This window comes from Prionailurus bengalensis, chromosome F2 (genome assembly GCF_016509475.1).
Source record: "Prionailurus bengalensis isolate Pbe53 chromosome F2, Fcat_Pben_1.1_paternal_pri, whole genome shotgun sequence".
In the NCBI taxonomy this organism is placed as follows: Eukaryota; Metazoa; Chordata; class Mammalia; order Carnivora; family Felidae; genus Prionailurus; species Prionailurus bengalensis.
The window spans coordinates 26026017-26045000 of NC_057353.1; the positions used below are offsets into that span (position 1 = coordinate 26026017).

The following is an 18984-nucleotide window of genomic DNA, read 5'->3' on the forward strand; positions in this document are numbered from 1 at the left end:
CATATGATCCTAATTTGATTTAAACAAAGAGGATCTAAGGTTGGTATTGAGCCTAAAGCAATGTAAAAAAGGTGCCATAGCTGTATATTAGTAAGCTGGCTCCTGAGGTTACTGACAAGGGGTTTGAAATACCTCGTGATCAGTTAAGGTCAAGGGTAGTGCCATCCAAACCTCATTTGAAAATAATTGGAAATAGCAAGGTAGTCCAAGGATGGACCTCATCAAGGCTAACTGCTTGACTACCTCAGGGACGGCAGGCCTCTGTCCGTGCTCACTGGAGTCCTTCTCACAGTCATCCCCAAAGACATTGCAAAGCGTATCCGTCCCATTCTTTAAAAGAATGTGTGAAATACACAGATAGCATATTAGTGTTTGTTAAATGCTCATGTAATACTTAGGCATACGACATTATGCTTGGTTGTAAATATCTCATGCTTTCCAAAAGAGGGATTCTGGGAATCTCTTGAAAACACATCCAAGCTCACCATCAAGGGAGGAGTCTTATTTGGAATATACCACAGATGCAGGGGCTGTATCTCCACCAGCAGTTTACTGCTCTGTATAAATAATGGACTCAGTCACTCCCTAATGGCCTGATGAGTTATTGTCTTTTCTTGAGTGCCTAATTGTACCATCTCGACAGGGCTTCAGCTTCTGGGAGAATACAGAACGTTGCATGATGTTAGTTGTTTAAAACTATTTTTTGTTCCTGCAGCAATTCCTCCCCAGGTGTATCTGTAGAGATGAAAATGGAATTTAAGCACCAACTATTAGCAATTACTACCATGCAAATATTTAGCCTCAAAACCTCCTAGACGTCAAGATGGTTCTTGTAACTGACAACTAACGTGAACTTTCAACAAAGTTTTCCACTTTTTAAGTTGAATCTGATTGAGTGAAACGTTATTACATGGGTTTTTCCTTATAATATTTCTAATGATTGAATAACCACTTACGTCTCTATTGGCTTGTTTCCTTATGTCGGTGATAATTGTCAAAAAATACCAGCAAACTTATACATTAATCACTATCTTAAAATGTTAGGTGGGAAGACAGTGTGGCCCCACTTTAACACAGAAATTTTTAGACAGGAAGGAATCACCACATGTTAGGAAGACCATGTTTGTGTAAGCTGTTGTGCTGTGTTGCTGACATTAATCTCTAGGACTGGAGCTTTCAAGATGAGACTTGGCAATATGCAAGTTATATTTGTTGAATATTCATTCATAATAGAAAAGCCTCATAATGCCTCATTTATATTGTCATTTAAATCTAGTGCCACTTTAGATTAATTATAATCCAAATTATAGCTCTGTGCAGTACAAGAATTAATATAGAGTTTATCCAGATTAATACATTTGCATTGAAAATGTAATATGTCTCTGCCATGGCTAAGGGGACCACTTTTTAATAAGGGAGTAAACATGAGGAAGGATGGAAATTAACCTTCATTATTGCAATTAAAATTATCCTTTCATTCCGGCCTCATTAGAAAGAATACTGTACCAGTAATTATAATTTAGAATTATTTGTAGTTGAATAACATCCTTTGTTATATTCAAGTTTTATAACAGTCAAACTTTATCAAATACATTGATTGATAGATAATTACTCAGTTTCTTGTTTTATTGGTTTTTTTCCAGATTTGTTTTTGAGTACATATATGCTATTGGATTTTCCTCACTTATTATGAGTATAAACCACTTTACAACCTTCCGTATTTTAGGGATTGAAAATTATTAAGTAGGCAGCATCTGAATCAAAATGAATTATGTCATTTTTATATTAGCCATCTCATGCAAGCTAAATAATCCCATAACTGACAGATAATCATTGGCTCATCTATTTGGTAGTACTTATTTGTAATTAGATTTCATTTTTTAGTTTAAAATGCATTAAAATGGCATTGTTTTTTTGAGAATATTGGGATGTCCTTAATAACAGAAAAATGAATTGTGATCTCATTTCAAAATTTTGTCTCGGGTAACAAACAGCATTTAGTTCAAATAAAGTTGCAGACATAAACTATGAGTAATCACAAAACTTAATCAAAACCCTCCAAAATTGGCAGGCCCTTGTTTAATATATTTCTAGGATAAGACAATTCAGAAAAAGATCCCAGAGTTGATGCCCTACAATTTATCACGGAGGCCATAATACCTGAGATAGCACCCCTTTGAGTAGAAAAGGCATGTGTGCATAAAATGTAACTTCCATCATCTTTGCAAATAATCTTGATGACCTCCCTTATCCTCAAGAGTCTGTTCTTGTTATGTTATTACATCTCAGTTTTCTCTGCTTCTTCTTATCAATGGCATCTATTTCTGGGGTGCTTGGCTGTAAATGGGGGGAGGCAGCCTTTATTTATAACTTCTTTTTAATTTAAAATAAGATGGTCTTTAGGAAGCTCCTAACTTACATTAAGATCATGGTTTAATTAACTAAGTTAATTAGCCAAAAAATATTGAAGCTGACACATATATTGGGTGGAATACTATAGCCAACAGTGACAGCAATGGCTATGAAGTAATGGCCCTAAAATTTAACTCTTTGCTTCCTTGCTACAACACGGTATGTTACTAAATTAAAAAACAGTAGAATATACTGTTGATGAATATTAACAGTATAATATATTGTTGATGAATATTAATAAGGTAAAAATAAGAATATGGATTCTTTATACCAAATATTTTCACCAACCTATAGCAAATGTAGTAAATTGTAAAATTTACTTAGTAAAATGTTTCAAACCACGAAAGCAATATTTTTGATCCTTTATAGGACTAACATTAGAATATATAAGCTTATGAAAATAAGGCCATAGCTATAAATTTAATAGATTTAGAAGTTCATGGGAGGTTTATTCTATAGCTGATGTTCCATAGGGCCCACAAGCAACCAGAGTCATGGAGATTATCTTTTAACTGGCGTGTGACAGTTTTTGATAGCATAGGGAATTGGACCAACTTATTATTTGGTCATGTCTAATTCTACCACGTACACAAAAGAATGATAAGGGAATGTGACATAGTATTACTCTTTTTAAGGGAATGTATTCTTACTCATTAATAAGGAACTCTTTAAGAAAACTCTTTCAGTTCCACAGGAGAAAGCAACTGGTAGACATTTGCTGATTTAAATGACAATCATTTTATAGAACTTGATCTGACACCATAGGGAGTAAGTTTTATTTGCAAGATACTATATAGCATAGTGTCTTCCTAATGTTATTTTTCACACTTTTAAAACAATAGCAAAAAGACTGTTTTGAGAAGGAGAAACATATTTTTTGATGCCAGAATTAATTCTGAGATAAACATTCCTGTTTTTGACCTAACTTTTGGATATCAAGTACTTGGGTATTGTTTAATCAATGGAATGAAATTCTTCAGTCAGTCTCAAATTTAAGTTCATTTGAATACAAATATGATAAATCATTTTTTTCAAATATTTACAAAGAATCTAAATTTCTCCAAGGCATATGTATATACAGGACAAATGAACTAATTCAAATAAAATCTAATGTTTGTAAATCCAGAAATCAATAGCAGTGTAATTTGTTGAAACATAGTGCTAATTCTGTACCTACCACAAACTTCGAGGGAATAAAATTATTGTCGTTGTGTCATTTAACTTCTATTTTTTTATTTTGGTCTCTTCAGAGTCACCTTACTTTTAAATTTCTTTCTGAATGTGAAATTCCTAAAATTTATATGGTAAAAAACACGCATCTCTATTCAGGTTAGAAAAAGAACATATTTTTTGGTTCATTTTTACTTTGTTTCCATAACATCCTTGACCTTATTTTTAAATTAAAACTGGGTTATTTTGCAATAAGGTCCAATTTGTTCATTTATATGAACCGTATGTGGATTGAAAAAAAATCAAGATAAATCTTCATGCACAGCATACAATCAGATTACGCCTAGACTCTATATTTACGCGGGGTCTGATAGCAATCAATGGTTTAGCTTCATTGCATTTCAAGATGTATTTGCACCCAGTTGTCCAGTGATAGTGTCCTCACCCTGGAAATAATTTAGTTGCAAATTGACTGGAAGATGGTGAAAATTGAAAGTTAAAATTAGAAATACTCATAATAAACAGCAGAAAAAAGGTCAGATGATGCCGCGCTATGATGAGATTGGAATGGATGGTAAATGAGGTTTTGTGTTTGTCGTGAGATGTATGTGACATGCCTACCCAATGTCGCTGTAATATCCAGCCTCACAGAGGAGATTATCGGGAAAATTGATGCTGGAAAGAATTTTCTGTTAGATTGGGAAATTAGAATTGCACTCTTTTCTTTGATGTGTGTGAAGCCCCTGCACATTACATTGTTCATCTAGGCAAAATTCTAAACCATCTTTAACACCGAATATTCGGATTAACCTCATAAAACAATTGTCTTCTTGAGATCCGGGCCATAATGTTATGTTTACGGCCAACTGCTGAAACATCTGAAGTGAAACGTAAATCGCAAAAAGCAGCGACAGATATGTAATTTTTAAATCCTGTACACACCACGTAATATTAGTTTAGTTTCTGAATTGTAACTAGTCAGTTCTTCTCAGTATTTTGAAATGTTTTCAGTGTCCAAGGATTTTAGAAAAAAGATAAGTAATTAAATGTTAGTCAAAGGAGCTATTTTCCAAGTTAGCATTTGTGAATGGGAGTAGATTAGCTTTAATGTGATAAAGGCATCCTGAGACACCAGAGAGCATGTGTTCTGGATGAATCTTTCAAGGTCACCTAGGGTTATCTAAACATGAGACAGAAGTACATTTTAAAATATATTTATAAAGTCCACTTAGTAGATAAAAAGAAGTGTGCTTTTTGCCTTTTGAGATTACCATCATTTAAAAGTGTTTGTTCAGTCATTTTAAGGATTCAGTGGATTTAGAGTCAGAGCTATTTGAAAAACATGTAATTTTTCAGAATTTGATATTGTTAGTCTTTTAAAATTGAGGTGTTCTATTCTTTTTTTGGGAATCAGGAATAATCACACCAGAAAAGGAGCTAAAAGTCAGTGTGGGAGGGGGGACCCAGCCACTCCTGCTGGCGAAAGAAGAGGATGTTGCGACAAAAAGATCAAAACCTGCAGAGGACAACAAATTCTGTCACGAGCAGGTAGATACGTTTCTTCCCTTTGCTGTGTAAACCTGTTTATTATTATTATTATCGTTGTTACTGTTGTTGTTGACTATTATTATTATTATCATTGTTACTGTTATTGTTGTTGTTGTTGTTGCTCCTGATGGTTATCGAGCCCCACACGATTTCATGCTGTTGAAGTGTATGTAGATACTGTGATCAGCAGCATAACGAACTCTTGGTGTTACTTCTAATGTTCTGAAGTCATCCGAGGGCGTCAACTAACAGCAGCCATGTTTATTCCATATTCTCCAGTTCTTTCAGTGTCCTTATTGCAACTACAATAGTAGGGACCAAAGTCGTATCCAGATGCATGTCCTGTCACAGCACTCGGTGCAGCCGGTCATCTGCTGTCCGCTCTGTCAGGACGTCCTCAGCAACAAAATGCACCTCCAGCTGCATCTGACGCATTTGCACAGTGTGTCTCCGGATTGTGTGGAGAAGCTGCTTATGACAGTAAGGATACCGCATGTTGATGCACGTGTGACATGTTCTCTGCAAAAGTCTCAGTGCAAAATCTGTAATTGTTGGTTGAGGAATTTATTTTTTCTGCCCACTTAAAGCTCTCTTACAGACTGTGTTATGGAAATCACAACCAAGGCCCATTTGTTCTCTCTTTTGCTTCTGGAGGAAAAAAAAAAAATGATATAAGGCATAGCATATTCAGTAGCAAATTTTTTAAATTTTTAAAAATGTTTATTTTTGAGAGAGAAAGACCGAGAGCGAGCAAGGGAAAGGGAGAAAGAGAGGGAGACACAGAATCCGAAGCAGGCTCCAGGCTCTGAGCTGTCAGCACGGAGCCCGATGCGGGGCTCGAACTCACAGACCGTGAGATCATGACCTGAGCCGAAGCTGGACGCTTAACCGACTGAGCCACCCAGGTGCCCCTTCAGTAGTGTATTTTACCGTCTTACTTTTTATCTGTTATGTTAACTAAATGACTCATGTGGGCATGCGGAGTTTCAAAATCTCTTGGTTATCATTTTAAAACAACAGACCTACAAAAACCTTCAAATCATAGTTTAAAAAATAAAAGAAGAATACAGCATCGCAACACCATTGATCTAAAATTCAAAGCAATAGCCTTGGCCTGTAAGATCCACAAAATGTCCCTGCTTTTGTTTGGAAAAATGTTAAGTGGGTTATGCTCCTGCCAAATGCAGATGTGATGGAGTCTGATTTCTGGGCTACATTTGACATGAACACCTGTGGTTCTCACAGGTGCCTGTGCCTGATGTGATGATGCCGAACAGTTTGCTACTGCCAGCAGCTGCCTCTGAGAAATCAGAGCGGGACACATCTGCAGCCATCACAGCTGAGGCATCTGGGAAATATTCAGGTACGCCAGCCTGGGAGCAAGATCTAGGGGAAAACACGCTCAGGGGCACGCATTTGTGGGGACGATCCAGGATTGTTACTATCAAAGGTTTTTGTTTGTTTGTTTGTTTGTTTTTAAGCATAGAGGGAAAAAACTGTGGTGTTTCCAAGAGTAACATTTTCCAAGGCATATTTTGGATCTATCTGTTCATCTGTTACTGCCCTCGGGGGACTTAAGTGTCGATGACCAAGAATAGTCTGTGTGTCCTAATTCCTGAACACTGAGGTTACGGCCCTTGATATCATGCTGATTGCAGCATACTGTAATTACCTTTGACTTGCCTTTTTTCCTCTCCTGAAATTCCCTGAGGTCGGGGGTGATTTCTTGTTCATGCTCGGCACCAAGCACAGTGCTTGGCACATAGCAGTTGCTCAGTAAATATTTCTTCAAAGAATCAACTAAGCGGAAATCTTTAGAGGTTCCCACCTAACGATATTCACTGGCATTTAAGCAGTAGGCTTTCTTCCGGTAAGCGACCTATTTGTGCTTTCTTCTACACAGGCGAGAGTCCAGTGGATGACAAAAGTGCGGCAGGTCTTGACGATTCAAAGGCTAGTGTGGAAATAAAGAGTGAGGAGCAGAAACCAACTAAAGAACCCATGGAAGTGTCAGACTGGAATAAAAATAGCAGTAAGGATGTGAAAGTCCCTGACGCTCTCCAAGACCAGCTGAGTGAGCAGCAAAAAAGGCAACCACTCTCGGTGTCGGACCGCCACGTTTATAAGTATCGCTGTAACCACTGCAGTCTGGCTTTCAAGACTATGCAGAAGCTTCAGATACATTCCCAGTATCACGCGATTCGGGCTGCGACGATGTGTAATCTCTGCCAGCGTAGTTTCCGTACATTCCAGGCTTTAAAAAAACACTTGGAAGCAGGCCACCCCGAGCTGAGTGAAGCTGAACTTCAGCAGCTGTATGCCTCCTTGCCCGTGAATGGTGAACTTTGGGCGGAGAGCGAACCTATGGCACAGGACGACCATGCCCTGGAGCAGGAAATGGAGAGAGAGTATGAGGTGGACCACGAAGGGAAGGCAAGTCCCGTAGGAAGCGACAGTAGCTCTATTCCTGATGACATGGGCTCCGAACCAAAGCGGACCTTACCTTTTAGAAAAGGGCCAAATTTTACGATGGAAAAATTCCTGGATCCATCCCGCCCGTATAAATGTACAGTGTGTAAAGAGTCGTTCACCCAAAAGAACATTCTCTTGGTCCATTATAATTCAGTTTCTCATCTGCATAAGTTGAAGAAGGTTTTGCAGGAAGCCTCCAGTCCTGTTCCGCAAGAAACCAACAGCAGCACAGATAACAAACCCTATAAGTGCAGCATCTGCAATGTTGCGTACAGCCAAAGCTCAACACTGGAAATCCATATGAGGTCCGTGCTCCACCAGACGAAGGCGAGGGCTGCCAAGCTGGAGCCGAGCGGCCACGTGGCTGGTGGGCACGGCATGGCGGCCAACAGTAGTCCCGGCCAAGGGATGCTAGATTCCATGAGTTTAGCGACAGTAAGCAGCAAAGATGCCCACTTAGATGCCAAAGAATTAAATAAAAAGCAAACTCCGGAATTGATCTCTGCCCAGCCTACCCATCACCCACTGCAGTCACCAGCACAAATCCAGATGCAGTTACAGCACGAGTTACAACAGCAGGCCGCGTTCTTTCAGCCTCAGTTTCTAAACCCTGCCTTTTTGCCTCATTTCCCTATGACCCCAGAAGCTCTGTTGCAGTTTCAGCAGCCTCAGTTTCTCTTCCCATTCTACATCCCTGGGACGGAGTTCAGCTTGGGGCCAGATCTGGGCTTGCCCGGCTCGGCCACGTTTGGCATGCCCGGCATGACAGGAATGGCTGGATCCTTGCTGGAAGACTTGAAGCAGCAGATTCAAACCCAGCACCACGTTGGCCAAACTCAACTGCAAATACTACAGCAACAAGCACAACAGTACCAGGCCAGCCAGCCCCAGCTGCAGCCCCAGAAGCAGCAGCAGCAGCAGCAGCAGCAACAGCAGCAACAGCAACAGCAGCAGCAGCAACAGCAGCAACAGCAGGCAGCAAGCAAATTATTGAAACAAGAGCAGACGAGCGGAGCCAGTTCAGACTGCCCTGTCCTGAAGGACGGGCCGTCTTACAAGGAGGCAGAAGAGATTGCTGAAAAGCAAGAAAAGCCAAAGCAAGAATATTCCAGCGAAGGCGAAGGACTCAAAGAAGGCAAAGACCTCAAGAAGCAAAAATCCTCGGAACCCTGCATCCCGCCGCCCCGAATAGCTTCGGGGGCCAGAGGAAATGCAGCCAAGGCTTTATTGGAAAACTTTGGTTTTGAACTGGTCATCCAGTACAACGAAAACAGGCAGAAGGTACAGAAGAAGGGCAAAAGTGGTGAAGGGGAAAACACTGACAAACTGGAATGCGGGACGTGTGGCAAGTTGTTTTCCAATGTTCTTATTTTGAAGAGTCACCAAGAACATGTCCACGGGCAATTTTTTCCATACGGAGCACTAGAAAAATTTGCTCGTCAGTACAGGGAGGCCTATGACAAGCTGTATCCAATTTCGCCATCTTCACCAGAAACGCCACCTCCTCCACCTCCCCCGCCTCCTCTGCCTCCAGCTCCTCCGCAGCCTTCTTCCTTGGGTCCCGTGAAACTCCCAAGCACGGTTTCCACTCCTCTGCAAGCACCACCACCCACTCCCCCTCCGCCACCACCCCCGCCCCCTCCCCCACCCCCTCCCCCACCCCCTCCCCCTTCGGCTCCCCCCCAGGTCCAGCTGCCTGTTTCTCTGGACCTTCCACTCTTTCCTTCCATTATGATGCAGCCCGTGCAGCACCCTGCACTCCCTCCCCAGCTCGCCCTGCAGCTGCCCCAGATGGACACTCTGTCTGCCGATCTCACTCAGCTTTGCCAACAGCAGCTCGGAATAGATCCCAACTTCTTAAGGCATTCTCAGTTCAAACGCCCGCGGACAAGAATTACCGACGACCAGCTAAAAATCCTGAGGGCTTACTTCGACATCAACAATTCCCCGAGTGAAGAGCAGATCCAAGAAATGGCGGAGAAATCGGGCCTCTCTCAAAAAGTTATCAAGCACTGGTTTCGAAATACGCTTTTTAAGGAACGGCAGCGAAACAAGGATTCACCCTACAACTTCAGTAACCCTCCCATAACTGTTTTGGAAGATATCCGAATTGATCCACAGCCCTCCTCTTTAGAACATTACAAATCGGATGCGTCGTTCAGCAAAAGGTCTTCTAGAACGAGATTTACCGACTACCAGCTTAGGGTTCTCCAAGACTTCTTTGACACAAACGCTTACCCAAAGGATGATGAAATAGAACAACTCTCCACTGTTCTCAATCTCCCCACCCGGGTGATTGTCGTGTGGTTCCAGAATGCTCGTCAGAAAGCACGCAAGAGTTACGAGAACCAAGCAGAAACGAAAGACAACGAGAAGAGGGAACTCACTAACGAACGGTATATTCGAACAAGCAACATGCAGTACCAGTGTAAAAAGTGCAATGTGGTTTTCCCCCGGATCTTTGACTTGATTACGCATCAGAAGAAGCAGTGTTACAAGGATGAAGATGATGATGCCCAAGATGAGAGCCAAACCGAAGACTCCATGGATGCCACCGATCAAGTGGTGTATAAGCACTGCACAGCGTCTGGTCAGACGGACGCGGCCAAAAACCCCGCTGCCCCTGCGGCGAGCTCTGGCTCTGGGACGAGCACCCCCTTGATCCCGTCACCCAAACCGGACCTGGAGAAGACCTCTCCGAAACCCGAATATCCCACAGAAAAGCCAAAGCAGAGGGACCCCTCTCCCCCTTCTCAAGGCAGCAAGCCAGCCCTGCCATCAGCGTCAACCTCCTCAGACCCACCCCAGGCCTCGGCAGCTCCGCCACAGCCCCAGCCACCGAAACAACCCCCACTCGTCGGAAGACCTCCGTCGGCCTCGCAGACCCCGGTCCCTTCCAGCCCACTGCAGATTTCCATGACTTCTCTCCAGAACAGTCTACCTCCACAGTTACTACAATACCAATGTGATCAGTGTACGGTTGCCTTCCCCACTCTGGAACTCTGGCAGGAGCACCAGCACATGCACTTCCTTGCTGCTCAAAACCAATTCCTCCACTCGCCATTCTTGGAAAGGCCCATGGATATGCCCTACATGATATTCGACCCCAACAACCCGCTGATGACCGGACAGCTGCTGAGTGGTTCTCTGGCACAGATGCCACCTCAGACCGGCTCCTCCCACACTACAGCGCCCGCGACGGTCGCTGCTTCCCTGAAAAGGAAACTGGATGACAAAGAGGACAATGCTTGCAGTGAAAAGGAGGGAGGGAACAGCGGTGAGGACCAACACCGCGATAAACGCTTGAGAACCACGATCACCCCGGAACAACTGGAAATACTCTATGAGAAGTACTTGCTGGATTCCAACCCTACCAGGAAAATGCTTGATCATATTGCACGTGAAGTGGGGCTGAAGAAACGGGTTGTGCAAGTCTGGTTCCAGAACACCCGAGCTCGAGAAAGGAAAGGCCAGTTCCGGGCAGTGGGCCCAGCACAGTCCCACAAACGGTGTCCTTTCTGTCGAGCCCTGTTCAAGGCAAAGTCAGCCTTAGAAAGCCACATCCGCTCTCGGCACTGGAATGAAGGAAAGCAGGCGGGTTACAGCTTGCCACCAAGCCCTTTGATATCAGCAGAAGATGGGGGAGAGAGCCCTCAGAAATACATTTATTTTGATTATCCGTCTCTGCCGCTAACTAAAATGGATCTATCAAGTGAGAACGAATTGGCTTCCACAGTGTCCACGCCTGTGAGCAAAACCGCAGAGCTGTCGCCGAAGAATCTTCTAAGCCCTTCCTCTTTTAAAGCAGAATGTTCTGAGGATGTAGAGAATTTAAATGCCCCTCCTGCTGAGGCAGGGTATGATCAAAATAAAACTGATTTTGATGAGACTTCATCGATTAATACAGCGATCAGTGACGCCACCACCGGCGACGAGGGCACCGCTGAGATGGAAAGCACCACGGGAAGTTCCGGAGATGTGAAGCCAGCTTTATCTCCTAAAGAGCCCAAAACTCTGGACGCTTTGCCAAAACCCGCGACCACACCCACCACGGAGGTCTGCGATGAAAAATTTCTCTTCTCTCTCACGAGTCCCTCTATCCATTTCAACGATAAGGACGGCGACCACGACCAAAGCTTTTATATCACAGATGACCCCGATGACAATGCCGACCGCAGCGAAACATCCAGCATAGCAGACCCGAGTTCACCGAATCCCTTTGGATCCAGCAATCCCTTTAAATCCAAAAGCAACGATCGACCAGGTCACAAGCGTTTCAGAACCCAAATGAGCAATCTTCAACTCAAGGTTCTCAAGGCTTGCTTCAGTGACTACCGAACTCCCACCATGCAAGAATGTGAGATGTTAGGCAATGAGATTGGCCTGCCCAAACGCGTGGTCCAGGTGTGGTTCCAAAATGCAAGGGCAAAGGAAAAGAAGTTTAAAATTAACATAGGGAAGCCTTTCATGATTAATCAAAGTGGAACAGAAGGCACCAAACCGGAATGTACCCTCTGCGGGGTGAAGTACTCTGCCCGCTTGTCCATCAGAGATCATATTTTCTCCAAACAGCACATTTCAAAAGTGAGGGAGACCGTGGGGAGCCAGCTCGATCGGGAGAAAGATTACTTGGCTCCGACCACCGTTCGACAGCTGATGGCACAGCAAGAACTTGATCGTATCAAGAAAGCTTCAGATGTGCTGGGCTTAGCGGTGCAGCAGCCAGGCATGATGGACAGCGGCTCCCTCCATGGCATCAGTCTGCCGGCGGCCTACCCAGGACTCCCCGGCCTCCCTCCGGTTCTGCTCCCTGGAATGAATGGTCCATCCTCCTTGCCTGGATTTCCACAAAATTCAAACAGTAAGTCCTTTCCAGGAGAGTCAGACTAATTAATAAGTTAATATTAGGCAGCCAGTCACAGGTGACCAAGGATGGGGTACATCTGGGTCTCTTTTCATTTCAGGAAGTGAAACCTTTACATTATTTGAAATATATATTTTACTGGCTATAATTAAGAACCAGGAAGTGAGTCAACCTGAACGCATACAGAAGAATAAAGACTAGGTGGGTCATAGCAGTGTCTCAGAAATACATTAATTATCTGTATCATTACACCCTTAGGTCTTAGAAGTATTCTTTTTCTATAATCATTTTAATACTGATTTCAAATGGCATTTTAGCACAAACGTGGCATAATATTCGATATACATATTAATAAAGCAAAGCATTAAATAATACATATTTTGGATCTTAATTTATGTTCTTTCCAAGGAAAAGTTTTGTTTGGTTTTTGGGTTTTTTTGTTTTGTTTTTTCTTCTTAAATACCAGGAAGTTCAAAACTTCAAGGTCTTCTAGACACAGGAATTCACCTACGTTACACCTAACAGATAACAAACTTACCTTCAAAGTTTAATTCCTAAAAATATGACTTCTGTGATAATTTGCAATTTAGCATTGCTATAAGATTTTTATTTTTGTAGCATCAGTCGTTTCTTGTTATTTAAGTAAATTTACAGCCTTAGAAATATATTGATATTAACTCTATGACTTTCTATCCCCACCCCTACCCCAAGTCTATAATTAAGTTATAACTAAACTGTAAAGTCGTTTGAGGCAACCCCAGATGATGAACCCAATTCTGTGTTCATCAAGAGAAATAGAACTTACGCAGTTTCGATTTTGCGAATAAGAATAGGCATCCAATTATATTGGGTTGAAAAAGCTTGACTGTAGTGCACTAGGCAATCGCACAGCCAAACTCACTGTTTTATATATTATATAAACATTACATATTATGCAAAACAGAAACAAAAGGGTCCTCTTATAATTTCTTCCTTAAAGTACGTTTTATTTTTCAAATTCACAGTGATGTTTTTCATACAAAACAAAGAAAAAACAGCGATGTCTTCCTTTTTTACAAGGACATTTTGACATTATCTAGAATGAGCTCATTGCAAATCCAGAAAGTTTCTAAAACACACTGAACTGTTTTCATTTTCACAAATTGGACTTTTACATAAATTTCAAACTTTTCGATTTCATCTTTCTCTTATAAAAACCAAAATTGCCATGTGATTGTGGGAAGATACTCCTATTTTAACTTTCAGCTTGGGAGACATGAAAACAATGATATCGAATGGCCCCTTGCCCAACTGCTGTCTCCTCTGGGTCCCCCGTCCCGAATGACTAATTGGCATTGGAGAGAAGCAGAATCAATCTACACATATGGGAATGTGCTCAAGAACGATTCTGCAGTGGCCCTCCCTGTAACTCTCCATAACTATCATACCAACTACTTTGCCTCTAAGTAGTATTTTGGGCTTAATTATCTGGGGGTTATTCTTGGGGCCTTAAAATGTGAGAGCTATAATTGCATGTTTTGTTTGTACATTTAAATTAAGTCAAATATAATTGGGTTTTTTTTTTAATGTTTTATTTGTTTTTGAGAGAGTGAGAGAGTGCAAGCAGGGGAGGGGCAGAGAGAGAAGGGGACAGAGGATCCAAAGCAGGCTCCTTGCTGCCTGCAGTGAGCCCAATGTGGGGCTCAATCTCACAAACTGGGAGATCATGACCTGAGCTCAAGTCAGACACTCAACTGACTGAGCCACCGGGGCGCCCGCAGAAGTAATTGTTTTAAGAATAATGCAGTGCTTGATTTTTTTTTTTTTTGCATACGAATGTGTTAGTCTTCCAGTCCTGTGTCACATATCACTGTGATTTTTGACACATAGAAAAAGGTCTTATGTGGAAAAACGCCTAGGATCAGTTATGTAAAATAGAGATTTTTCCACATAATGTCTGATGTGGAAAAGCTCCTATGGGCAGTAATGTAAAATTTACAGTTATGTAAAATATTAAATGAAGTATTATGAAAAATAGAGTATAATTTGATATTTTCCACGCACTAGGAACAGTTTAAGTGTCCGTGTTCATCTACAAGTCTGTTTGGATGGCTGCTGAGTGTGTAGTTACCCCCTATACGACAGCCAAAGCATCTTGTTTTCTCTCCGCTGGATCACAGGCCTTGCTTGTAGAGCGGGTGCTTCCCTGACCACCCTTCTGATTTGTCACTCTGAAACCGGTACCCAGAGGGCCTATATGAGAGAAGGTGAGAAGGGAGGAGAGAAATGTTTACGAAATACTTAAATAGCCTACCCTTTCTCCTCATTCAACTCACCATAAATATAATTTACATCCTCCCCCCTGGAAAGGTGGCCTCTGTGTGTATCAGAGGTGCAGAAGGATATTGGAGGCATCTCTTCCGTGAGCAGTATAAACGCATGGGGAACTGAGGAATCCGGTGCTATGAACTTGTTGCCTTATTCAATCGTGGGCCAAAACAGACCAGAGAGTGTTACAAAGAGAAAAGGTCCGTGAACATACTTGCTAGAATTTGCAACTTCTCTTGCATTTGTTCTTGTTTGCTATGGATTTTAAACATTAACACAGCAGAGGTACCAGCAGGACCCTGTCTGAGAACCTTAGTTCCCCCACTTACAGTTCACATCAGTTTTAGGCGAATTTACCTGCGGTGGGTAATGCTGAATCCTTTAATTATCTCATAGGGTGGAGGTGGGGTTCTCCATCTTTCTGTCATCATCTTTCTACTGTGTTATTTGTCATCAAACAAAAATCTCCCTCGCTTTATGGGAGAAGTAGACATACCAGCTAAGTGGAATCAAAAGGAGAAAATGACTTCCTAAGTAGAATATATCTGTGTTTCTCACATGCCCTGGGCTCTTGCAACCAGCTTGAAATACATATATGAGCAAACTTTGAGCTTATGACGTGTTCATCTTGGGCCTACATTAATGGGATTTCACTATAGAAAAAGCTTCATTTTAAGATACCCCATCCCTTTGAAGGCAAACCTGAGGGTTTTAATCCTGAAGAAATCACTAAAAAGGAACTCCACGGAATATGAGATGTGCCATAAAGTAATGTCTGATTCCAAAGGCTACACCCCAAAATTGATTTAAGTTGCAATGCATACGTTCAGTTTTAGTGTTTATCAACCTCGTTTCATCACCCATTTTATTCTATTTTGGGTGGAATGGCCCTTCTGGCTTACCAGCTTTAATGCTTACCTTGCTTCCAACAAATCTTCAAATTATTTAGTCTTTCAAGATCGTAAGAAGGCTCTTTCAGGAATAATATACATCATGCGTGCCTGTTTCCTGAATGATTTCCTGAATGATATTCCGACCCTCTCTTCAGTATTACTAATCACTATTACTCATTTGCTAATAAAATTAATTATTTTCTGCTTAAAAAAATTCCACATTTGTCTTTTTCTATCATGACCATATGCAAAAAGAGCAAGTGGCAATAGAAAAGCACATGCCTGTATACCTGGAAAAAATTAGAAAAAAATGAGAAAACTAGAAAAAAATAGAAAAATTTACATTTTGTCCTTTAGGATGTTGGCTTCCTTTGGCATTTTGCTCAAGATGATTAGAAAAATAACTTGATTTTCTATTTTTAACTTATTTACTTTGTCATTTTCAGCAGTGTCTAATTTTTATATCTTCCATTAGTGTTTGGAAATACTGTCTAACTCAATTTCCTTAAATGGAACTTTAGAACATGCCTTTTGCATTTTTCTCATACTTCAATATAATTTACCAGCACATTTGGGGTAAATCTAGATAAGAGTAATTTTAGCACAATTATCTTTGGCCCCATATACATAATAAGTTTTATTTTCACCTCAAAAAGAAATTTTCCCTCTGGGAAACCTAGATCAAGGAAACCTGGGAAAAATAACTATATCTAAGTTCATTGTGAGGCAAGTATTTTCTTCCAAAAGCATAACTTTCAGGAAGAGGCAGCTGTTTCAGAAGAATCAAACCAAACAAACTAATGATAATAGGAGATTATCTGCAGAAAAATGTTTATCTCTCAGCGAAATTTCAAAGAACTGGAGTAGGAGTTAGGGAACAGGAACAAAACATCTTGAGCACTATAACTTGGTAACGGACTTGAAAATTAGACATGCATTTAGTTTATAGTTACTACCACTTATTCTGTATCAGTTTTTCTCTTCTGTTTCCGATGTTCATGCGTCAGTTGGCTACGGCCTGTTTTACGAGCTTATATTTTTGCTGTAGGCCCAATGTTCGTTGTTCATTACCCTTCATTTGCATCTCTTCTAAAATTTTTACTTAATAGCCGATTATTTAACTCAGATTACTCCTCAAGATGTTGAATTCCTGAAAACCCCTGCTGGTCTTTGACTATAGGAGTTAGGATTGCTATTATGGTCTTCTAAAAATTTTCATGGCATTTCATTATATGATCTCTAGATAGGAATGCGTAGACCCCATCTGATGGGAAAGGCTGGGTCCACAAGTATTGATCCATTTTGTTTTCTAACTACCACTGCTGTTTTAAGTCTTTTAGTTCCTTAAAATTTCTCATCTTAAATTTTATCATGTCAGACAGGCAAGCCAGCAATTTTCTTAGAGGTAGGGGGCAATAGCAGTTAGGTGGAGAGAGGTGCAATTGAGTATGAAGTCTAGTTGAGCTAGACCTAAAACTAAGGCTGGCTTCATGAGTAGGCAAAAGAAGCTGAGTACCAACCAACACAGTATTACTCTAGCAATGCAAGGAAGGTTCTTCTGTCCTTAATAAAGCTCCTTCCACCTGAATCACTCAGGCCTGAAATTCTATAATTAGATATTAATTCCTTTGACTTAATGAATTATCTTCTGTTAAATGGAAAATAGCATTGAATATCATGAAATCAGAATACTATAGATGGCAGAGAGAAACCCCAAATTACTTAATCCAGTGTATAACAAGCCTTTTCAGAAATAGGTATATTCAAATCTTTGGTTCTTTTCTTGCAAATCAAATTTTATAGAGAGGCAAGTGGAAAGAAGCAAGGCCTAGTAGTGTAGGAATGAAGGTAAGGGACTTGAGGGTTTAGGTGCCCCCCAAACAACTCCATTACTTGACAGTGTTCTTAGGGCTGGTCTCTGTCCCAGGAACCTAAGAAGCCTATCACACCAAATTGGATTAAAGATTCAAGAATTCATTCATTCATTCCTACCATTCCTCTACAAATCTTAAACCATTTTCATTTAAATGTGTTTCCAATGTGACAACCATTCTTCTGTAAATGTAAATACTTGCTATCAGTTTCTCCTGGAATACAATGTTATTTTCAAGGAGCTCTTTCTTTCTTTCTTTCTTTCTTTCTTTCTTTCTTTCTTTCTTTTGCATTTTAAGTATTTGTATTTTTTAACTTTTGAAATTAATTCAATTAGACAGGAACTTTGAGTGGCAGCTATAAAATTTAGTTTCCCCAAAACCACATCTCCCATTGAGTCATAGATTTCTCTCTGTCAAGTCACCTAACAGCTTTCAGATTCAATTTTCTTACTTAAAAAAAAAATGGAATTTTTAGCATCTGTCCCCACTTACCATTGAGGATATCGGGAAACTGTTCTCTGACATGATGGAAATTCCTTAGAGATTATCACTGATGCAACTACAGAAATTATTCCAAAGCAAGTCAGAGAAGGGTTGGGTGTGGTAAGGTTACAAAGAAGAGCAGCCAGTAAGAAGCTAGGCTAATTGACAGTAATATGATAATGATTAGGGTCAAGTTGAGAGTGATGTTGAGGACTTCAGCATATCTTGAACGTTAAGCCTAAGAAAGCTTTCTCAGCTGGGCGAAGAAGTCTAATTAAAGTTTTTTTTTCCTAGCTAAAGAAATAGAAGCATGCAGTTTTTGTATCACTTGTTTTCCTTTCTTTCTTCCTTTGTTTCCCCTTCCTTCCTCCCGTCCTCCCTTCCTCCCTCCCTTCCTTTCTTTCCTCTTTTCTTTTCCTTTTTCTTTTTTTCTCTTCTCTTTTCTTTTTTTTTTCTTTTCTTTTCTCTTCTTTCTCCCAAATGTCGCATTTAGCATAGAGGCAAGACTGAACAATATTAAAAAGGTGGTTGTCTTAAATCTATGATCATTTTCTCCACAGTTGTACACTAATAATTTAAACTTGACTCACCTTCTCCTGGTTAGTTCTTCCATCAACCCGTTAGGCCTCCATCACAGCCCTTGTTCTGATTGTTTGGTAGTGAGCGTTACCTCCTTGGGGAACAAACCACCACCCATTAGGCTCCTAGTCTGTTCCTGTTGCAGTCAACTTTATTTGCCTCTAAAAAAATATATTCAGGAAAGGCACAGACTTTTACAATTCCCTTTCCTCTCCTGAGCTGTGGTTTAGTTTCTCACCCAACTATCCAGCTCATAAAAATGGCTCTGTAATAGGTTATTACTATCCACTACATTCGACGGAGTACTTGAGCCCAGCAGAGGTCTTTTCCACTACCACGGGAGCCATAGTCTAACCCACACGTGTCTGCCTACTGAGCACTT

At 41.0% G+C, this 18984-nt stretch overlaps 1 protein-coding gene across 4 annotated transcripts in view; it reads left to right on the forward strand.

The window, feature by feature from the left end:
* Positions 1-18984, forward strand: part of ZFHX4 (zinc finger homeobox 4) — a 185234-nt gene that overhangs the window by 161185 nt on the left and 5065 nt on the right. For all 4 annotated transcript variants that reach the window (XM_043601231.1, XM_043601229.1, XM_043601232.1 and 1 more), the window contains exons 7-10: positions 4997-5130; positions 5410-5610; positions 6376-6493; positions 7034-12463. In XM_043601231.1, coding sequence (XP_043457166.1) covers positions 4997-5130; positions 5410-5610; positions 6376-6493; positions 7034-12463 — 5883 coding nt within the window. The remainder of the gene's footprint in view (positions 1-4996; positions 5131-5409; positions 5611-6375; positions 6494-7033; positions 12464-18984) is intronic.